We start from the raw sequence: 23,324 nt of genomic DNA, 5'->3' as shown, positions 1-23,324 counted from the left end.
GAGGTGGTTTAAACCTCGGCGGCGGGGGAGGCCTCCCAGTGGCGGGACTTCGGCCCATCCGGGCCGGAGAATCGCCGCAGGGGCCTCTCCAATCGGAGTGGCGAGATTCCTGCCCCCGCCACTTCCCGGGTGGCGGTGAATCTCTGCCACGGCGGGGGCGGGATTTTAGGCGCCCCCAGGCGATTCTCCGACCCTGCTGGGGGTCGGAGAATTTCGCCCCGATGAGAGAATGAATTCACAATAAAGCATCTTCTCCACCTTTGAGACGACAAGCTTTATTAAGACACGAGGAACAACACAGTCTGCTCCAGTGGGTTCCGAGCCTGTGCACTGCTAAGGCAGCATGCATGCAGCAGACAGCCATTGTTCTGAAACCAGGTTACAGCGGCAGTTTTAAAAGCCAGTCTCGGCCTTTGGGCAGTACGTCCCGCAATCGGGAACGCCGCAACGCATGGCTCCGTGAACCTCCCGACACCCGCCCACAACCCAACCACAGGTCGTGACCCTGACTTTGAAAATGACTGCTCCATCTTAATGCCCCGTTTTCTCCCCATCGCCCTGATGCCATTAAAATCTAAAAAGAAAATCTGTCACTTTTTTGAATTATTCAGTGACTTGGTCTCCGCAGCTGTCTGTGGTAGACAATTCCACAGATTCCACCATTTTAGCAAAGAAATTCTTTCCTCCTCTCAGTCCTGAATGGTCCACCCCATATCTTGAGACCCTGGTTCTAGATTCCCCAACCAAGGAAAACATCCTCCTTGCATTTAATTTGTCCAGCCCTGTTAGAATGTTACACTTTTCAATCAGATCTCCTCTAATCCTTCTAAGATCTAGTGAATACGGGCCCAGTCAAACCAATCTCTCCTCATAGAACAGTCCCACCCAGTAAACTCTGCTGCACTCCCTCCATGGCAAGTATATCCTTTCTTAGTATTGCATGCAATACTCCAGGTGTGGTCTCACCAAGGCTTTGTATAACTGCAGTAAGACAACTCTACTTCCGAACTCAAATCTTCTTTCAATGAAGGCCAACATACCATTGGCCTTCCTAATTGCTTGCTGCACCTGCCTCTCAACTTCCATTGACTGGTGTACAAGGATACCCCTGTACGTCCCTTTGTGCATCCACACTTCCCAATTTAAACGTTTTTCAAATTAATTGACGGTCTAAAGTTCGCCAAGTTCTTTATAAATCAGAATAATGTACTATAACCCTAAGTTTGTGTTTCATCGTAAAAAAACGTTCTTGAAATTTGAGCTTCAATTGTTTTCTAAAAGGCTATTGCCACTTGTAGATTTTGTTTAGATGCAGTGCCAACAAATCAGTCTATTCATTGTATAGTATGGGTGTGAGAATGTATCATACAAGAATTAACTTGGAAGGAATATGCCTCTGTGTATCTCTTTTGACAACGTATCCAAAAAGCCGTCAGTTTGGTATGCGACTCAATCGTTCCTCCAACTAAAAGCTGTGTAGACAATGTCTGCACATGAATCTTGCAGGCACAGTAGAACTATACGTGACTTAAATGGCACACGTTGTTTCCAATACCTCCAGAGAACATGTCTGTTAAAAAGAAATCTTGCAATTTACACTCGGGAGTTGGAAATGTTACCATAGAATCATAAGATCCCTACAGTGCAGAAGGACGAACCTACCTAGGCCCAATCCCCCACCCTATTCCTCCAACTCCACCCTAAAGGGCAATTTCAGCATGGCCAATCGACCTAACTGGCACAGCTTTGGACTGTGGGAGGAAACCGGAGCACCCAGAGGAAACCCATGCAGACATGGGGAGAATATGCAAACTCCACACAGAAATTCACCGGAGGTGGGAATTGAACATTGGGTCCTTGGCGCAGTGAGGCAACAGTGCTAACCACTGTGCCACCGTACCACCAGAAATCTGCCTGGTAAACAGGAGTGTCCTAATGTACTTCTACTTGTCTTTCCATCCTAAATTGGTTTTAAGTGAATCCCATGTACTGTATTGTTAAAACAGGGAGAATTCAAGATATGTGAGTTTATTCTTTGTCTGAGGTCATTGCCTCACAAAATAACTTGCAGAGGAGTGACCAGATAATGACAATACTGCAGTTCCAACAATGATTCCAGTTATGATTAAAACCAGAAAGGCTCAATTATTTAAGACTGGAGTAGATTTACAGCTTTGCTGTCAAGGCTTAAAACTGGGGTGACGAATGGTTGTCCATTGTGACATGAATGGATTGAAAACCAGGTGTGTTCTATACTGGGTGGGAACTTGGAGCGAGCTTATGCAGTGAAAGTGAAATTGTTGTACCAGAGGTACAGGTTGTATAACTGGAAGTTATACTTCAGTGATGTATTAGTGTCCAATTTCATTGACTACAGTAAAATACAGGTGAAATGGTCAGAATAGTGTCTCCATGGGAACCCTCCTCAAGAAATAGTGAAAATTGTGTTTCAAAGAGTGCCTGTTTCCTTCTATGTTTTACTTAAAAGTAGATAATATTTATAAAAACTATTCTTCAACTTTTGATTTTTCACAGAAGACAGCGCTAGAATATTTTCCCCTACTACTCGTCATCTCATTCTGTACATACAAACAGCTCCCCTCCCCCCGCCAATCCTCTCATTACTTTGCTGTGATTGTCATTCAATCTGAGCAGTTTTTCATTGACAGTCGATGCACTGCAAGAGAATTTGAATCTTGGCTCCAAATTTGGTTCACAGCTTAATCCCCCTGTTGTGTTTGACCCAGTCTTGACACACACTAATTCACTTATTTGCTTGAGTTCTTTGAAGATGTAACAAGCAAAGTGGATAATGGGGTTCCTGTAGATGTAGTATATCTGGACTTCTGGAAGGCATTTGATAAGGTGCCACACAGAAGGTTAATTCACAAGGTGAGATCATATGGGATTAGAGGTAATTTATTAGCTTGGATAGAAGACTGGCTGGTGGACAGGACACAGAGAGTTGGGATAAATAGGGTTTTTTCCGGATGACAAGATGTAACTAGTGGGATGCCACAAGGTTCGGTTCTTGAGCCCCAGCTATTTACAATCTATATTAACGATTTGGATACAGGGACAGAAGGTTCTATAGTCAAATTTGCAGATGACACAAATATAGGTGGGACAGAAAGTTGCAATGAGGAAATAAGAACCTTACAAATGGATATAGATGGGTTAGGAGAGTGGGCCAAAATGTGGCAGATGGAGTTTATGGCGGGGTCATGCATTTTGGTCAAAAGAATGGATAGGCAACTTGTAGTCTAAATGGGGAGAGACTTTGGGGTGCTCCATTGCAGAGGGATCTGGGGATCCTTGTTCATAAGTCACAGAAAACCAGCATGCAGGCACAGCAGATAGTAAAGAAAGCGAATGGCATGTTGGCATTCATAGTTAAAGGAATAGAGTATAAAGGTGAGGAAGTGTTGTTGCAACAATACAAGGCATTGGTGAGACCGCACCTAGAGTATTGCGCACAGTTTTGGTCCCCTTATTTGAGGAAAGATGTAGTGGCATTGGAGGCAGTTCAGAGGAGGTTCACGAGATTGATCCCAGAGATTAGAGATTTGTCGTATGAGGAGAGATTGAACAGTTTAGGCCTGTACTCTCTAGAGTTCAGAAGAATGAGGGGAGATCAAATCAAGGTATACAAGATGCTAAAAGGTATGGATAAAGTAGACGTGGAGCGGATGTTCCTCTTGTGGGGCATTCTAGAACGAGAGGTCTTAATCTTAGAATAAAAGGTAGCAAATTTAAAACAGATTTGAGGAGAAACCACTTCTCTCAAAGGGTTGTGAATCTGTGGAATTCACTACCCCAGAGTGTGGTGGCTGCTGGGACAGTGAGTAAATTTAAGGAGGAATTAGACAGATTTTTTATTGGTAATGAGTTGAAGGGTTATGGAGAACGGGCAGGAATGTGGAGTTGAGGCCATGCTGGAATCAGCCATGATCGCGTTGAAGGTATTGGGCTCGGGAGGCTAAATTCGTTCCTCCCGCTCCCAGGTCATGTGTTCTTGGGAGGAGATGCTCTGGCTGATTTTGCAATCCAGCTCATAGTCTGTAGCATTGTAGGTTACAGATGAGGAACATATTTTTTTTTATTTTTTTTTTTTTTTATTTTTTTTTTATTTTTTATTTTAGAACAGTACAGCACAGAACAGGCCCTTCGGCCCTCGATGTTGTGCCGAGCAATGATCACCCTACTCAAACCCACGTATCCACCCTATACCCGTAACCCAACAACTCCCCCTTAACCTTACTTTTTAGGACACTACGGGCAATTTAGCATGGCCAATCCACCTAACCTGCACATCTTTGGACTGTGGGAGGAAACCGGAGCACCCGGAGGAAACCCACGCACACACGGGGAGGACGTGCAGACTCCGCACAGATAGTGACCCAGCCGGGAACCGAACCTGGGACCCTGGAGCTGTGAAGCATTGATGCTAACCACTATGCTACCATGCTGCCCGTATCAGCCATGATAGAATGGCGGAGCAAACTCGATGGGCTGAATGGCCTAATTCTGCTCCTATATCTAATGAACTTATGAATACACTGTCACTAAAAGTAGATATACTGAGAAATACATCTCCTTTCGCCTCTGCGTAGAGATGTAATCTTTGTCAATCCTTTCAACCGTGACTCTACAAATTGACAGAGTCGAGATATTTGTGGTCCTCTGGTCATATACGCTGCCATTGATGATTCATTATGGCATGTTGTGTTATTGTGGACATGGACCCTAGAAATAAGATAATTTCATCAAAACTTCCAGATGGTTAAGATAATTACCTTTAGCTTGTCATTAATCAATCATTTTAGCCTCATTGCCTGTTTCCTTATCCCAGGACCATCTTGGCTGTCTTGATTCACAATCAATTGAAAAGGTTTCATCAAGCAAGCATGAATCACACATTCTGCAGTTTCAGCAAACATTAAACAGTACAGTCAGCCAAGTTGTACTTTAATGCATTAAACATGAGAGCATCGTGAATGAGCAACTTTATCCATTTAATGATTTCCAGCTTTTCTACAAATCCGCAAGCATTTTTCACAAGAAAGAAAAATCACATGACATTATACCAAATCTTTATGTTAGATGTATATATCTCCATAACCGTAGCATCTTGCAGTTCCGATCTTTACCTACATTGTATACATATCCAATTGTGTTTTGTCATCAATTTGCATTTTTCATGGGTCTTGTGGTATTATTCAAGGCGAGTCAGAGGTTATGTGTCACAAGAAGGGGTTGCTGTTGTGTAGATGTGGGAGGAGTTCATACCTCGAGGGAATCTGGAACAAACTTGTTATAGCTCTGCTGAAAGGTAGTAAAGCAGCGAATGGCAAGTCATGTTGAGGGGGCAGATAATTGCAAGTTTACAGAGGTAGTTTTCACGATAGATGTAGAGGTAGGAACAAGCATTAAAACATGTGATGTGACCATCAATTCACTCGAGACATGAGTAGAAGTAAACCGTGGCTTTAATCAACTTAGAACAGTGCCTGCCTGCGACTGATCCAATACTGAGAACCGCCTACAGGTCGACTGCTCTTCATACCTCCCTTCAAGGGGAAAAGCCATGGGCGGAGCCCATACATGTCCCAACATGTTCCCCTATGGATAATGCCATACAATGGCCCATAGGAGAAGCTCACAAGGGCAACAACATAGCACAGATACAAATACAAGGGCAACAGCACAGATACAAATACACTGGTGGATTATTGGTATAATACATTCACCACAACATGTAAAACATACCTCTCCTAATACGGCTGCAAAGTGTAACTTTGATTAAGTAAATATGGAGATCAATCAAGGGGGATTGAACATTCTGGACTGGATTCTCCGATTCTGTGGCTATATCCGCAGGATCCATCTGGCCATACGACCAGAAAGTAGGCGCTGCCACCCCACTGATCCTCCGATTGGTGGGGGGGGGGGGGCTTTCAGCCACGCCGCGTAAAGCCCCCGGACGCAGAATATCCAGGTACATGCGTGGCCTGCTGCGGCTGCACCGTACAGCATGGCACCGGCTGGGTGCGGACCTGGTCTGCCAAAAATTGCCCCTCTGTAAACCCCTTCGCCACCCCCGGACCCCTCCCCCACCAGTGCCCCCAGCCCCTGCCGAATACCCCCCCCTCCCCCCCGGCCAGCGGAACGGCTCCCACCTGACTGTGGCGTCGCTGGACACAGTCAGCAGCTGCCACGCGATGTTGGTGAAAACTGAGAGCACAAGTGGTCCACTCCGTCGGGAATTCGGCCCATCGGGGTGGAGCATCGGGGGAGCACCTTCAGGTAAAAGCCTAAGGCCGTCCCAATGGCATGCGGCGTGCTCACTGATTACGCCGGTTTGGAGGGGGCGGAGCATCCGAAAACAGATGTCACCCCCGATTTTGACGTCATAAGGGACTCTCCGTCCGATCGGCGAATGTGATTTCGCCGTCAGCAAGCGGAAAATCCAACCCTGTGTGTCTGGTATCTCCCGATATTGGAGAATTTCTGAATGATTTTCTTCCAGTGGGGCAGGAATATTAAATAATGCACTTTATTACACAGAGATATATGTAGGTAGATATCATACGCATAAGACATATATCTTTGGAGACCCCAAGAGACAAGGTAAGTGTCATCAAATTTCTTTTAAAGGGAAAATCATGCAGAATTCATTGAATCAATATGTTATTTTTGAAAAACCAAAATGTAAAACCGATCTCACACTGTGGATTAACAAATCAGATGTAAAAGGAATGAAAATGGGTGGAAGTTGACCAGTGACTAACATCTCATGTGCATAATTCAAAAGTCCTGAGTCTAGCGTTTGAATATTGAGCAAGACCTTTCAAAGACATCAACCCTGTAAGTGCCGCACCCCAGAACATCACAGCCCAGGGTGTGACATCGAGTTACAATCAAGTCCACAGCACATGAGAAGGATATTTGGCACAACTAGTCTATGTTGGTGTTAAGGCTAACATTCGAGCATGTGTCACCACCCCCCTTCCCCTTCACCTATCACAACAACCTTCTATACTTATCTTCCTCGTGCTCACCTAGCTTCCTATTAAATGTGTCCAGGCTATTTACATCAACTGTTCCGCGATGATGCATTCCACAGGCTAAGCACACTTTGTGTCAAAGTGTTCCTCTGCAATTCCCTTGTTACTTAGTGACTGCCTTATATGGATATCCTCTTGTTTTGGACACTCCCACAAATGGAAAACTTGTCACGCTATTAAGCCCTTGTAGAATTATAAAGACCTCTATCAGGTTACCCTTCAACCTTCTCTTTCCTAGACAAAGCATCACCTCTCAAAGCGTTACAGCATGTTTCAAACAGGCAAACAGATTGCCCGTTTTAAGCAGTTACCTGAGTTAGCAACCAAATATTGGACTGACTAATCCTGGAAACATTGCAAAGCAGCAAAAGGATAGCAATAATAAATAACCAGCAGAATGTAAACAATGGACTGGATTCTCCGGTTCCCCAGCCGCGTGTTTCTCAGCCGTACGCTGTTCGTCGACGGCGGGATTCATTCTTCCCGCTGCTTGTCAACGGGATTTCCCATTGTAATCACCTCACACCACCGGGAAACCCACGGCGGCGATGTGGGGAAAGTAAATCGCAACATTCGGAGAATTCCGGTCCATCCAATCCTTAGTTTTTCAAGAAGGTGATTAATTCTCTGAGAAGTATTGGAAAAACATGCACTATAGCCCCTTCGGGGCACCGGCTTATGGCCCTAACGTTACCCCGAGGTGGATCCCCAGACGGTACAGATGGAGTGGAAGTGGCCGGCTGTGATTCTCACCCTGAGACCTGGGTCAACCCTCAGCAGCTGCGTCTTCTGGGAGACCGGGCCTCGTTGGGCCCTTCTGCTTCTTGGGTGTTCCTTGCGCCCTGTTTTGCCCTGTTCTGCCCACTGCCCATCAGATGCACCAGGGATAGGGGTGGGGGGGGGGGGGGGGGAGGGGGGGGGGGGGTCTGAGGTGCTGCGGCTTTCCGGTTCCTCCCCTGCAGGAGGAACAGGTCCCATCACCTCCTCCTCCCTCGGGGTGTCTGATGGCTCTGGACTACTTCATGGGACGGGGATGCGAGCGGAGTTAACCCCTGAGACGCCCCCGCCACCTGGCGCTGCCATTCCTGGAGGCCCGCTCTGTCTTCGACCAGGATCTGCATACTCGCGGCCATGGAGAACAGGGAGTGGACCATCTCTGTCTGGGACTGCGCCACATCACGCAGTGACTGTGCCGCCACCTTCTGGATCTGTGCCACATCAGCCAGTGACTGCGCCATCTCTCTCTGGGACTGGGCCACCTCCCTCTGTGTCTGGGCCATGCCGGCCAACGACTGGGCAATGCCGCCAACGTTCTGAGCCATGGCCGACTGTTACCAGGCCATGCTCACCCTTTGTAGAAACAATCAATCATCTGAGCAATCCGAGCACAGAGGGTGATTTCTAGACCAATAGAATGAAAGTAAGGAAGCCATGTTGAACATACATTGAGCCTTGGTTACACCACTCAAAGTTCTGTGATACCACGCAGACACGGGGAGAATGTGCAAACTCCACACGGACAGTCACCCAGGACTGGGGTTGAACCCGGGTCCTCAGTGCCGTGAGGCAGCAGAGCTAACCACTGCTCCACCGTGCCACCCTCTGATGGAGACTTTTAAAATGAACGGGTTTGAGGGGGTTGATGTAGATAAGGAGCGAGGTCCAGCAGCCTCGCCACGCCCGGCTTTGTGTCGGGATGAGGCTGTCGAATCTCACTCGAACCCTCTATCGGTGATTGAATCTTGCGAGATGTCACAATCTGGATCTCACCCTGACTGGGCGTGATCCAGATCAGTATGTTTAAATTAGCCATTAAACTCATTTAAATATATGTTCACCGGATTCATCCAGCACCCAGGATTCACCGGAGGCACACGGGAGACGTCGCCAGCGCACCATTTAGTACTGGTCCACACAAATGTGGATTAGGCTTAATGGCACTGGGGGTGGGTTTCTCCCAGGCCATTGGAGACCCCCGGGGTGGTCGGGGACAGAGCAGGCTGGCACCTGCACTCCCCCGGCACGTGGGCACCTTGGCATTGCCTGCCTGAAACCCGGGCACCTTGGCATTGCTCGGGGCACTGTCAGGGGTCAGGCCCGGGGAGGTGGAGGGACATTTAAGAGGGCCTTCCCAAGGTTGGGCGGGGAGGTGGGGGGGGGGGGGGGTGCCTGAAAGGGGGGTTCGGGGGGTGGGAAATATCTGGGCAGCTAGTCAGAATGACGCCCTGATCTGGGCGCAGACCTTCCTGCCAGCACGCTTCAGCTCGTTACCAGGAGAACCGTCAAAGTGTGGCTCAGCGGAATTTTCTCGAGGCACAGAAACGGCAAAGGGCTGTATCACTCTTAGCCAGGAAAGCCAGGGAAGCCAGGAAAGACCCCGCTCAGTGCACCGTTCAGCGTACTTTAACTTAAGTCTGCTGAACCGTGCCCAAGGAACATGTTTCTACATGAGGGAAACTAGGGGTCATAACTAAAATGTGGCCACTAATAAATCCAACAGGGAATACAGCACCACCATCTTTACTGTGAGTGTGGTGAGAACATGGAACTCGCTACAACAAGAAGTAGCCGAGGCGAGAAGCACAGATAGATTTACATATGTAAAGTATGGACACAGAAATAAAATGATATGCCGATATGATTTGATGAAGAGGGATAAGATTAAGCTTGGATGGAGCATTAACACGGGTGTACGTCAAATGGCCTGTTGCTGTCCTGTGGACCCGATGTTATTCTTTTCTGTTGGTTTCAACCAGGAAATGAAATGAAATGAAAATCACTTATTGTCACTGAAATTCAATGAAGTTACTGTGAAAAGCCCCTAGTCACCACATTCCGGCGCCTGTCCGGGGAGGCTGGTACGGGAATCGAACCGTGCTGCTGGCCTGCTTTAAAAGCCAGCGATTTAGCCCAGTGAGCTAAACCAGCCCCTAAACCAGGAAATAGAGGGACACAGCTTCCTACAACCATTGGAAACCATTGTTAGCACCTTCCACCACCGGGGCCTCCTCTGTCTCACCTGAAAGCTGGAAATGCTCGTTCGAACCTGTTGAGTATCAGATATTTGCATCTGGTTTTGGTTGTAATTAATGTTGAATCATCCAGTGCTGAAGTCAGTAATAAATTAAAGCTGACGCTGCATTGGTGATGGATTTGAGCAGAATATCAAGCAGTTCTGATGGAGCTGCCTGAACTTGTCATCTACATGTGAAAATGCGACCGTTTAGCCTTTTGACAAATAGTTCCCTAACGTACGTCATTACCCAGAATTGTTCCTGTCCGGGACTTTCTCTGAATGAATAGATCTATGTTGTTATTATTTGACTTCGGCTATGAGGTGAGCGGTCGTTCGTACACAAGGTGGCTCCCACTTGGAGATTTTATTTTTGGTCCCTTTTGCCGGGTGGACGGGTGCAGTTTTGGGGAGAAAGGTGGTGATGTTGAATTTTGTTGGTTTCTCCTCCAGTGGGGGATGTCTACAGGCTACATCACCAGACAGATGTTGAATAAAATCCCCTCATCAGACTCAGAAGGCCGTTGTGGTGGCGTGGAAGAGAAAATGGCGGAACCCTCTGTGCCGTCAATGCCCTCCCCCCCCCCGAAAAAAAGAAAAAGGATTGTGGGGGTCAGGCTGGAGTCGCGCCCATTGGTGACAATCTTTTTGGTGTCGAACCCGATAGCCCTCCTGGAGAGGAGGAAGGCCTTTGCCTCTAATAACCCGGATACAAGTTCTGCTTGGATGGAGGTTGCAGCGCCATCTAAGGCCTCAGCATGGTCGGGGGACTTGGCAGAGTTTCTGAGTGTGGTAGTCGGTATTAGGGGTATTACGGTACCTAGGTTGGAGGTACTTGATGCTATAAGATCATTGGTGTTGGAGGTACCTGATACCGTAAGACCATTGGTGAAGCCTGCCTGCTGGTTCCGCCCAGTAAGGCGGAGTATAAGAGTCTGTGTCTCCCTAGCTGTACCTGCGCTGCTGGGGGCAACATATAGTCCAATAAAGCCTTCAATTGTACTCCAATCTCGCTTCGAGAGTTATTGATTGTGCATCACTGAGATTAGAAAAGATTAAGTATGTCATTGGAATATTGGAGGAAGGGTTCTTTTCCTGGTGGAATCCATTCATCGCCTTCTTCAAAGACATGTTTGTGGTCAGCAACTAGGAGGGGGGAATGTAGAATAGTGGGGCAGTTGGGTTGTTATGGGGGGATGGGGGGTTTATTATTTTGTAAAAAAGAACAAATTGCTTGTATTATAAAGGAATGTTTTGTGTGTGATAATCTTAAAATTTTTGGAATAAAAATATTTATTAAAAAAATACTTTGTTATAATTTAGTTTGAAGAACAGCCTCAGGCACCCATGCTTAAATTACTAAATGATAGCTTCCATTGAACAGGGCTGTATAAGGCAATGAAATGCTCCTTTAATAAGTGCAAAACCACTGATCTCTGGAATAGTTGAGGAAATTGCCGACATGTTAGTCATAATTTTCAGAAACTGCCTTTTTAATTAGAAGATAGCAAATGTCACTACGTTAAGAAGGTGGGGAGGGGGCAAGAATACTCAGTGACTACATTTGTGGGGAAACTATTGAAAGCTATCAACAGATGATATGTTTTTGTTTTGTTTGGGGGCCAGGACTCTTCTTTCTAGAATAGTGATATATTTGTGCATGCCTCAGAGGGTAGATGGGGCCCCACTGCAACGTCTCATCCAAAAGATAGTAGCTCCAGGAAGGCAGCACTCCCTCAGCACAGCAACGGAATGTCAGCCTAGATTTCTGTGCTCAAGCCCTAGGAGTGGGGCCTGGACCCCAACCTTCTGACTCAGATGCAAGAATGATACGCACTGTGCCACAGCTAACACCGCGTGTAATTGAGAAGCTACTTATCCAAAATAAAGGGGGAGAAAAGAGCAAGGTTGAATGAATAAAACAGCCTGGATCTTTTTTTAAAATAATATTTTATTAAGTATTTGAAAATTTTTACAACAGTAATGTAAACAATAATATCAACATGGTAAAATAAACATTCCCCCCAGCCCAATCTTCACGCACCTCAACCATACAACAACAATCCCCCCCCCCTCGGAATACTGCATCTGCTGACATTTTAATTTTCCCCGAGAAAGTCGGCGAACGGCTGCCACTTCCGGGAGAACCCTAACATTGACTCTCTTAAGGCGAACTTTATTTTCTTGCGACTGAGAAACTCAGCCACGTCACTAACCCCGGTCTCTACACTCAGGGGCTTCGAGTCCCTCCATATTAACAAGATCCGTCTCCGGGCTACCAGGGAGGCAAAGCCGAAAACCTCGGCCTCTTTCACCCCCTGAATTCCCGGATCTTCCGACACTCCAAATATCGCTACCTCCGGACTCGGCACCACCCATCTTTTTAGTACCGTGGACATTGCCTTAGCGAAACCCTGCCAAAATCCTCTAAGCTTCGGGCATGCCCAAAACATGTGGACATGATCTGCTGGGCTTCCTGCGCACCTCGCAAACCTATCCTCAACCCCGATAAACCTGCTCACCCTAGCCACTGTCATGTGTGCCCGGTGGACTACCTTACATTGTATCAGGATAAGCCTGGCGCACGGTGAGGAGGTATTAACCCTGCTTAGGGCATCCACCCATAGCCTCGCCTCTATCTCTCCTCCTAGCTCGTCCTCCCACTTGCCCTTAAGCTCCTCCACCGGAGTTTCCTCCGCCTCCGAAAGCTCCTGGTAAATATCGGAAACCTTCCCCTCTCCCACCCAGGTACTGGAAACTACTCTATCCTGTATCCCCTGTGACGGCAGCAGCGGAAAGGCCGGCACCTGTTTTCTTACGAAGTCTCACACCTGCAAATACCTAAACCCGTTCCCTGCTGGCAATTCAAATTTATCCTCCAAGGCTTTCAAGCTGGGAAAGCTCCCGTCTATAAATAGATCCCCCATCCTTCTAATTCCTGCCCTTTGCCAACTCTGGAACCCACCATCCAGCCTACCCGGTACAAACCTGTGGTTATTATAAATCGGGGTCCAAATCGATGCTCCCTCCACTCTCTCATATCTCCTCCATTGCCCCCAGATCTTCAGAGCAGCCGCTACCACCGGATTTGTGGAGTATCGGGCCGGCGTAAACGGCAGAGGTGCCACTACCAATGCTCCCAAACTGGTGTCTTTACATGACGCCGCCTCCATCCGCTCCCATGCCGACCCCTCCCCCACTAACCACTTCCTAATCATGGCTATATTCGTCGTCCAGTAGTAATTGCAGAAGTTCGGCAGCGCCAACCCACCCTCCCCCCGACTGCGCTCCAGCAACACTTTCTTCACTCGCGGGGTTTTACCCGCCCACACAAAGCCCAAAATAACCTTATTCACCCGCTGGAAAAAGGCCTTAAGGATGAAGATGGGGAGGCACTGAGAGATAAACATAAATCTGAGGAGGACCGTCATTTTCACGGTCTGTACCCCCCCCCCCCCCCCCCCCGCCGCCAGTGATAGCGGGAGCATGTCCCATCTCTTAAAGTCCCCTTCCATTCATTCTACCAACCGGGATAGGTTTAACTTGTGCAGTGCCTCCCATTCCCGGGCCACCTGAATTCCCAGATATCGAAAGCTCTTCCCTACCATTCTAAGCGGCAGCTCTCCCAGTCTCTTCTCCTGTCCTCTTGCCTGGATCGCAAACATCCCGCTTTTCCCCATGTTCAATTTATACCCCGAAAAGTTGCCAAATTCCCCCAAGATTCGCATTACTTCCCCCATCCCCTCCAACGGGTCCGAAATGTACAAGAGCAGGTCATCTGTGTAAAGCGGGATCCTGTGCTCCACCACCACCCCCCACCATCCCCCCCTCCCGAACCAGCCCTATCCAGTTCCTAGAGGCTCTTAACGCCTTGGCTAATGGCTCTATGGCCAGCAAACAGTAACGGGGAGAGGGGGCACCCTTGCCTCGACCCTCCGTGTAGTTCAAAATACCCCGACCTCAGCTGGTTCATACGCACACTTGCTACTGGTGCCTGATAGAGCAATAAAGCCCTCACCAAACCCAAACCTTCCCAGCGCCTCCCCCACCCGATCAAAAGCCTTCTCTGCATCCATCGCTACCACCACCTCTGCCTCCTCTCCTTCTGAGGACATCATAATAAAATTTAGAAGCCTTCGAACATTGGCCTTGAGTTGCCTGCCCTTAACAAATCCCGTCTGGTCTTCCCCGATCACCCCCGGGACACTATCCTTGTGGCCAGCATCTTAACCATCCACATTCAGTAGAGAAATCGGCCTGTATGACCCGCATTGCTCCGGATCCTTATCCCGTTTCAGGATCAATGAAATCAAGGCCAGCGACATTACTGGGGGGAGGACTCCCTTCCCTCTTGCTTCGTTAAATGTCCTCACCAGCAGTGGGCTCCATATCTGTGCAAACTTCTTATAGAATTCCACCGGGTAGCTGTCAGGCCCCGGGGCCTTGCCCGACTGCATGCCCTCCAGCCCCTTGATTATTTCCTCAATCTCAATTGGGGCTCCCAGCCCTTCCACCAGACCCTCATCTACCCTCAGGAACCTCAAAATCCAAAAACTGCCTCATCCCCTCCACCCCAGCCGGGGGTTCCGACTCATATAATTGACTATAAAAGCCTTAATCACCTCGTTCACCCCCGCTGGGTCCAGGACAGTATTACCATCTCTACTCTTTACTTTACCTATCTCCCTGGCCGCCTCTCTTTTCATGAGCTGGTGTGCCAACATTCTGCCTTTTCCCCATTCTCATAGATCGCCCCCTTTCCTTCCTCAACTGTTCCATCGCTTTCCCTGTGGTCCACAGCCCAAACTCCGCCTGTAACCTCCGCCGCTCCCTCAGTAGCTCCGCGTCCGGGGCCTCCGAGTATCTCCTGTCCACCTGGAGTATCTCCTCCACTAATCTATCCCTCACAGTCCATTCCACCTTTTCTCTGTGGGCCCATATCGAGATTAATTCCCATCTGACCACTGCCTTCAGAGCTTCCCAAGCCGTCGCTGCAGAGACCTCCCCCGCATCATTTGTTTCCAGGTAGTTCCGGATGGACTTGTTAACCCGCCCACAGATTGCTTAGTCCGCTAGCAACCCTACATCCAGTCTCCACAGCGGGCATTGCCCTCTCTCCACACTAACCCGTAGATCCACCCAATGCGGGGCATGATCCGACACTGCAATTGCCGAGTACTCAGTATCCACCATCTCCGGTATTAGCGCCCTGCTCAGAACAAAAAAGTCGATGCGAGAATATACCTTATGGACATGTGAGAAAAAGGAAAACTCCTTCGTCCTTGGCCGTGCAAACCTCCATGGGTCTACTCCCCCCATCTGTCTACTCCCCCCATCTGTTCCACAAAACCCTTCAATTCCTTTGCCGCAGCCGGCCGCCTCCCTGTCCTGGATTTTGACCGGTCCAATTCTGGATCAATGACTGTATTGAAGTCCCCTCCCATGATCAGGTTATGTGACTCTAAGTCTGGGATCTTACCTAACACCCGCCTCATAAATTCCACATCATCCCAATTCGGAGCACATATGTTCACAAGTACCACCCGCACCCCCTCCAGCTTCCCACTCACCATTATGTACCTACCCCCCTTGTCTGACACGATTCTCTCTGCCTCGAATGCCACTCGTTTGCTGATCAAGGTCGCTACCCCCCTGGTCTTCGAGTCCAGTCCTGAGTGGAACACTTGGCTAACCCACCCCTTCCTCAATCTCGTCTGGTCTGTAATCTTCAGCTGTGACTCTTGTAGCATTGCCACGTCAGCCTTCAGCCCCCTCAAATGCACGAACACGCGAGTCCTCTTGACCGGTCCATTCAGTCCTCTCACGTTCCATGTGATCAGCCTGGACGGGGGGCTTCCAACAACCCCCCCCTCCACTGCCGATTAGCCCCTTATTAGGCCAGCCATGAGCTCACGCCCTCCGCTTCCTCGGACTCCACTTGGGCTGTCGCCGTTAAAACAGCCTGGATCTTGAAGTACAATCTTATGGCACCTACGGCTGGCTGTTTACAAAGTTTGGACTCCATCAGACTGATGAAAAGGAAGACATTCATTTGTATTGCATTTTTTACCACCACTGAAGTGCCGCCATAGTTGGAATGTGGGATATGCAGCAACCAGTTTTGTGCAGAGCAATCTCCCACAAGCAATAATCATAATAAAAATAACCTTTATTGTCACAAGTAGGCTTACATTAACACTGCAATGAAGTTATTGTGAAAATCCCCTCGTCACCACATTCTGGCGCCTGTTCGGGTACACGGAGGGAGAATTCAGAATGTCCAATTCACCTAACAGCACGTCTTTCAGGACTTGTGGGAGGAAACCGGAGCACCCGGAGGAAACCCACGCAGACACAGGGAGAACGTGCAGCCTCCGCACAGACAGTGACCCAAGCCGGGAATTGAACCTGGGACCCTGGTGCGGTGAAGCAACAGTGCTAACCACTGTGCTACGGTGCCGCCCAGTAAACATGGTAAACACGGGATAATCTGCTTTCATGATGTTGTTTCCCCAGCTCTTCAAAATAGGGCCATGAGATTTTTTACACCTACCAGGGAAGGCAGATGGGTCTTGGTTTAACATCTAGCCTGAAAGACAGCACCTCCAATATAGCAGCATGTCCTCAACACTGCACTGCGGCGTTAGCCTTGACTTTATAGCTCAAGTCCTGGAGTGGGACTTGAAGTGGCGCCAACTGAGCCGGAACTGGTGGGGCTCACTGATGTGGGAGGGAGGTGAAAATGGACTGGATCTGAAGCTAAATTCTAGAGCCAAATTGGCTGGGCTAACTGTGAATGCTGCAATGTCAGATTATATTTTATTAAGGGAAATATCACCACTGGAATAACAATGGAAATATTTGCATCTGATACATAAATTTTAATGATACATCAATTGAAATGGTTACAGGGCACAAACAATAATATTATTTTGTTTTGTTCACATTCAGATTCAGTCGCATGTGTTGTTCCTGAAGAATGTCTAAATGTTTGTGGGACCGAGGTGGGATGTTCGAACATTGCTTTCCCGAAACTCGTGATTGAACTGATGCCCGACGGTAACTTTATTTTATAATTCTTTTACGTCAAGTTTCCTTATCCTCAAGATGTTGACGGTTACAAGTAAACAAACTGACACAGGAGCACAGGCCAAATATCGAGCGGTCAAAATAAAAAACATCCACTTTTCTGTCCTGAATTGGTGAAGATCGCAGAAAGAAAACCACACAAGGGAATTTAGGGAATGCTTTGGATTTCACTAATTCTGTGTGATGGGAATGAAGAATGTGGAATGTTTCTCAGGTAGAACACAAGCGAGAAATATCAGTGGTGACACCTGAAGTGAGTATCCGTTATTCATTAAAGAAAAATGTTTTCATGACTCCGAACACTTTGCAGCCAATAAGATCTCTGTGAAGTAGTCATATCCGCAGTTGCCAATCTGCACAATGTAACTCCCACAAACAGGACATTTCTCCATTTTCTGTATTCATCATGCTAACTTTCAAACGGGCTTTAGAGACACGGGGAAGGCTATGGGGAAAGGGCAGGGGTGCGAGATGATTTGGTTTGCCCTTTCAAAGAGCAGGCATGGCCACAATGAACAAGATAGCTGCCTTCTGCACCATGAGATTCAATGTTAATATACTCAAATTATAAGGGATTTTGAAAAAATATTTTGTGGGATGTGGGAGCCATTGGCTAGGCCACCATCTATTGCCCACCCCTAATTGCCTTTGAGAAGGTGGTGGTGAGCTGCTGTCTTGAACCCCTGCAGTCCCTGTGGTGGAGGTACACCTACTGTGCTAACTGGGAGGTAATCCCAGTATTTTGACTCGGCGATAGTGAATGAATGGTGATTTTTTTTCCAAATCAGGATGGTGTGGCTTGGAGGGGAACTTGCAGGTGGTGGTGTTCCCATGCATCTGCTGTCTTCATTGTTCTAGATGGTAGAGGTCACAGGATTGGAAGGTGCTGTAGAAGGAACCTTGAAGTGTTTTTGCAATGCAGCAGTATTTATTTGCCTGATCCAGTTCGGTTTATGGTTAATAGTAACCCCCAGGATGTTGACAGTGAGGGATTCAGCAATGATAATGCTATTGAATGTCAAATGGAGACGGTCTCTTGTTGGGGATGGTCATTGTCTGGCACTTGTGTGGCATGAATGTTACTTGTTACTTTTCAGCCCAAGTCTGAATGCTGTTCAGGTCTTGTTGCATATGGGCATGGGCTGCTTCAGTATCTGAGGAGCTGTGAATGGTACTGAATATTGTGCAATCATCAGTGAACATAGAACATAGAACATAGAATATTACAGCGCAGTACGGGCCCTTCGGCCCTCGATGTTGCGCCGACCCATGAAACCATCTGAAGCCTATCTGACCTACACTATTCCATTTTCATCCATATGTCTATCCAGTGACCACTTAAATGCCCTTAAATTTGGCTAGTCTACTACTGTTGCAGGCAGGGCGTTCCACACCTCTACTACTCTCTGAGTAAAGAAACTGCCTCTGACATCTGTCCTATATCTACCACCCCTCAATTTAAAGCTATGTCCCCTCGTGTTGGTCATCACCATCCGAGGAAAAAGACTCTCACTGTCCACCCTATCTAACCCTCTGACTATCTTATATGTCTCTATTAAGTCACCTCTCAGCCTTCTCCTCTCTAACGAAAATAACCTCAAGTCCCTGAGCCTTTCCTTGTAAGACCTTCCCTCCATACCAGGCAACATCCGAGTAAATCTCCTCTGAACCCTTTCCAAAGCTTCCACATCCTTCCTATAATGTGGTGACCAGAACTGCACGCAGTACTCCAGGTGCGGCCGCACCAGAGTTTTGTACAGCTGCAGCATGACCTTGTGGCTCCGAAACTCAATCCCCCTGCTTATAAAGGCTAGCACACCATATGCCTTCTTAACAGCCCTATTAACCTGGGTGGCAACTTTCAGGGATTTATGTGCCTAGATGCCGAGATCTCTCTGTTCATCTATACTACCAAGAATCTTGCCATTAGCCCAGTACTCTGCATTCCTGTTACTCCTTCCAAAGTGAACTACCTCACACTTTTCCGCATTAAACTCCATCTGCCACCTCTCAGCCCAGCTCTGCAGCTTATCTATGTCCCTCTGTATCCTATAACATCCTTCAGCACTATCCACAACTCCACCGACCTTCGTGTCATCTGCAAATTTACTAACCCATCCTTCTACACCCTCTTCCAGGTCATTTATAAAAATGACAACAGCAGTGGCCCCAAAACAGATCCTTGCGGTACACGACTAGTAACTGAATTCCAGGATGAACATTTGCCATCAACCACCACCCTCTGTCTTCTTTCAGCTAGCCAATTACTGACCCAAACCGCTAAATCACCTTCAATCCCATACTTCCGTATTTTCTGCAATAGCCTACCATGGGGAACCTTATCAAACGCCTTACTGAAATCCATATACACCACATCAACCACTTTACCCTCATCCACCTGTTTGGTCACCTTCTCAAAAAACTCAATAAGGTTTGTGAGGCATGACCTACCCTTCACAAAACCGTGTTGAGTATCGCTAATCAACTTGTTCTTTTCAAGATGATTATAAACCCTATCTCTTATAACCTTTTCCAACATTTTACCCACAACCAAAGTAAGGCTCACAGGTCTATAATTACCAGGGTTGTCTCTACTCCCCTTCTTGAACAAGGGGACAACATTTGCTATCCTCCAGTCTTCCGGCACTATTCCTGTCGCCAAAGACAACATAAACATCAAGGACAAAGGCTCTGCAATCTCCTCCCTGGCTTCCCAGAGAATCCTAGGATAAATCCCATCTGGCCCAGGGGACTTATCTATTTTTACACTTTCCAAAATTGCTAACACCTCCTCCTTGTGAACCTCAATTCCATCTAGCCTAGTCGACTGTACGTGAGTATTCTCCTCGACAACATTGTCTTTCTCCAGTGTAAACACTGACGAAAAATATCCATTTAACGCTTCCCCTATCTCCTCTGATTCCACACACAACTTTCCACTACTATCCTTGATTGACCCTAATCTTACTCTAGTCATTCTTTTGTTCCTGATATACCTATAGAAAGCCTTAGGGTTTTCCTTGATCCAATCCGCCAACGACTTTCCGTGTCCTCTCCTCGCTCTTCTTAACTCTCCCTTTAGGTCCTTCCTGGCTAAGTTGTAACTCTCAAGTGCCCTAACTGAGCCTTCATGTCTCACCTTAACATAAGCCTTCTTCTTCCTCTTGACAAGAACATCCAAACTTCTGACCTTATGATGGAAGGTAGGTCATTGATGAAGCAGCTGAAGATGGTTGGGCAAAGGATACCCTGAGGGACTCCTCCAGTGAGTTATTTAATTGTCCCCCCAATTCATGGCTGGGTGTGGCAGGTCTGCAGGGCTTAGTTTTGATCCATTGGTTATGAGATCACTTAGCTGTGTCTGTCTCTTGCTGCTTATTCTGTTTAGGACGCAAGAAGTGCTGTGTTGTAGGTTCACCAGGTTGACACCTCAGTTTTAGGTATGCTTGGTGTATGCCCTCCTGCACTCTTCATTCCACCACGGTTGATCCCCTGGCTTTGTGGTAACGGTAGAGTGGGGGATATGTGGATCATGAGGTTACAGATTGTGGTTGAGTACATTCTGCTGCTGCAGTTGGCCCACAGCACCTCATGGATGTCCAGTCTTGAGCTAATAGGTCTGTTCTTAATCGATACCATTTAGCATGGTGTTAGTGCCACGATGGAAGGTATCCTCAATGTGAACACGCGACTTTGTCTCCACAAGGACTGCGCATTGGTCACTCCTATCAATTATGCTATAGACAGAGCCATCTGCGGCAGGCAGGTTGGTGAGGATGAGGTCAAGTATGTTGTTCCCTCTTGTTGGTTCCCTCACCACCTGACACAGTCCCAGTCTAGTACTATGTCCTTTAGGACCTGGCCAGCTCGGTCTGTAGTGGTATTACCAATCTACTCTGGGTGATGGACATTGAAATTCCCCACTCACCCAGAGTACATTCTACAGCCTTGCCATCCTCAGTGTCTCCTCCAAGTCGTGTTCAACATGGAGGAGTGCTGCTTCATCAGCTGAGTGTAGGCAACAGGTGGTAGGCAGCAAGACATTTCCTTGCCCATGTTTGATCCCATGTGACTTCATGGAGTCTGAAGTTATGTTGAAGACTCCCAGGACAATATCACCGTGTCACCACCTCTGGTGTGTCTGCACTGCTGGAAGGACAGCCAGGCAGACCAAGGGATGGTGATGATGGTACAAAAACAGAAAATGCTCAGCAAATCTGATAGCCTCTGTGGAGAGAGAACAGAGCTAATGTTTTGAGTCTGGATGACTCTTTGTGATGATGGTGCCTGGGACATTGTAAGGTACAATTCCATTACAATGACTGTGGGGGTGGTCGTACAACCACACTGCTCCTGAAAAGGAACTCGTCATGACGCAGAGTGGCCGATAGAAGCCAGGAGATCCTACTCCCGAGATCTAACCGGCTTGCAACACCTCGCGGGAGCTAACGCGATCTCGTGAGACTTGCCATAGTGCATTGAGCCTTGGGGGGGGGGGGGGGGGGGGGGGGGGGGGGGCAGAGTGTTGGGGATTGCTTCGGGGGCTCCAGAGATAGGGCCACCATTTAAAAATGGTGTCCCGATCTCTCGCCACACTGAGGAGTTCTGGCGAGCGAAGCTCTTCATGCACAAAAAGGGGCCTTTTCCGCTCGTTCTCCGCTGAGGCTCCCTATCTAATCTGGGTGCTGTTTTATAGCATTGAGTGAGTGGGAAACACACAGCTAAACGAGTTCAATTTAGTTCAATCCCGCCCATAGTTGCTGTTGTTTCACCCGTCGTGGTTCAGCTCTCCCAATTTTGACACAAATCCCCAGATGTTAGTAAGGAAGAACTTGCAGTGCCAACAGGAATGGGTCCATGACCCAAGATCCCGGGCCTCTGCATTACTATTGACGTTACCACTCCACCATGGCCTCCCTCTGATAGAGTAGATAGAGTTAGTCCCACTGGCAAGAACCACAGGACACCGATTTTAAAGAATTGTCTAAACAGCCTGGCCTATGAGAAGGAGAGTTTCTTTACTCAGCCGGTTGTTACGATCTGGAATGCACCATTTGAAAAGATTGGGGAAGCAGATTCACCAATAACATTCGAAAAGAAACTGGCTCTCTATATTTAAAAAAGGGAAAATTGCAGAGAAATTTGGGGGAAAACAGCCAGGAAGGAGTAATGTTGATTGCCAGCTCTTTGAAAAAGTCCAATTGACTCCTTTGTTGCTGTGTGAGTTTCTGAAAAATAAAGAGGCAAGTGAAAGATAGCTGGTGTTGATTCTGAAGCTGAAGGGTGATGTCATCGTCGTGTCTTGTCCCCTCAAAAGCCACACCCAGGATGTAGTGTTGCCACTTACTAGTCCATTGGGAATCCAGCATGTATTGGGTGGTAGGAGACGGGGCAGGGTGGGAAGTGTGTTAAGCCTCATGAGAATCATGAGGGTTCACTCATTGATCTCCCTGTAGGGCCCGTTGCAGTATGTGTTACCATGGTGACCGGATGAGGGCTGTCCCGCTGGGACTTGTCATCGAGCCGGATTGGGAATTCCTGTTAGTCCTGGGCTGGGACACTAGTTGTACGCCATGGGTGTGGCTTTACTTTGGAGTTAAAATTAATTTGATTTAACTTTTATCTTCGTGTCTCCTGGATTACTACAGGAAGGTGGGGTAGAGATCATTGCATCAGGCAGCACTCAGAGTGTTTATCTGGGCTGTCCTCAGTTGCATCATGTATGAAGTGAAGACAATTTGATAGGTCGATTCGCTTATTGCCTGATCTCCTGCAGGTGAAGTCAAAACAAGTTATGAGCATTGTTTACCAGCCAAACATTCTGGCCGGAACAATCATATTCGAGACAAAGAGACAGCTACACCTGGAGTAGTCTGACTGGGTCCATTATTATTACTAGTTTGTCTTGTTTAGTAAGAATGTCCTGCTCTATCTGAAGAGGAAAATAAGTTGATTAATTTCCCCATTCCGAATACTTACAATACATAGTTGTTCGCGTAACATTCATCTGAAGGATGAAGTCACAGGATGTATCAGAAAGGGGTGGAGAAACACAATGGTTATGGTACTTGACTAGTAATCCCGAAGCCTGGATCAAAAATCCAGAGACGCGAGTTCAAATCCCACCACAGCACGTGCGGATTTAAATTCAATAA

General features: G+C 47.6%; 1 protein-coding gene across 1 annotated transcript in view; it reads left to right on the top strand.

Annotated features, from left to right (window-relative positions):
- Window positions 1-23,324, top strand: part of slc5a10 (solute carrier family 5 member 10) — a 153,772-nt gene that overhangs the window by 104,073 nt on the left and 26,375 nt on the right. Inside the window, exon 9 of the mRNA XM_038820095.1 lies at window positions 17,032-17,139. Coding sequence (XP_038676023.1) covers window positions 17,032-17,139 — 108 coding nt within the window. The remainder of the gene's footprint in view (window positions 1-17,031; window positions 17,140-23,324) is intronic.

The sequence above is a fragment of the Scyliorhinus canicula genome, chromosome 15 (assembly GCF_902713615.1).
Source record: "Scyliorhinus canicula chromosome 15, sScyCan1.1, whole genome shotgun sequence".
In the NCBI taxonomy this organism is placed as follows: domain Eukaryota; kingdom Metazoa; phylum Chordata; class Chondrichthyes; order Carcharhiniformes; family Scyliorhinidae; genus Scyliorhinus; species Scyliorhinus canicula.
This window is presented reverse-complemented; position numbering and strand designations above follow the sequence as displayed.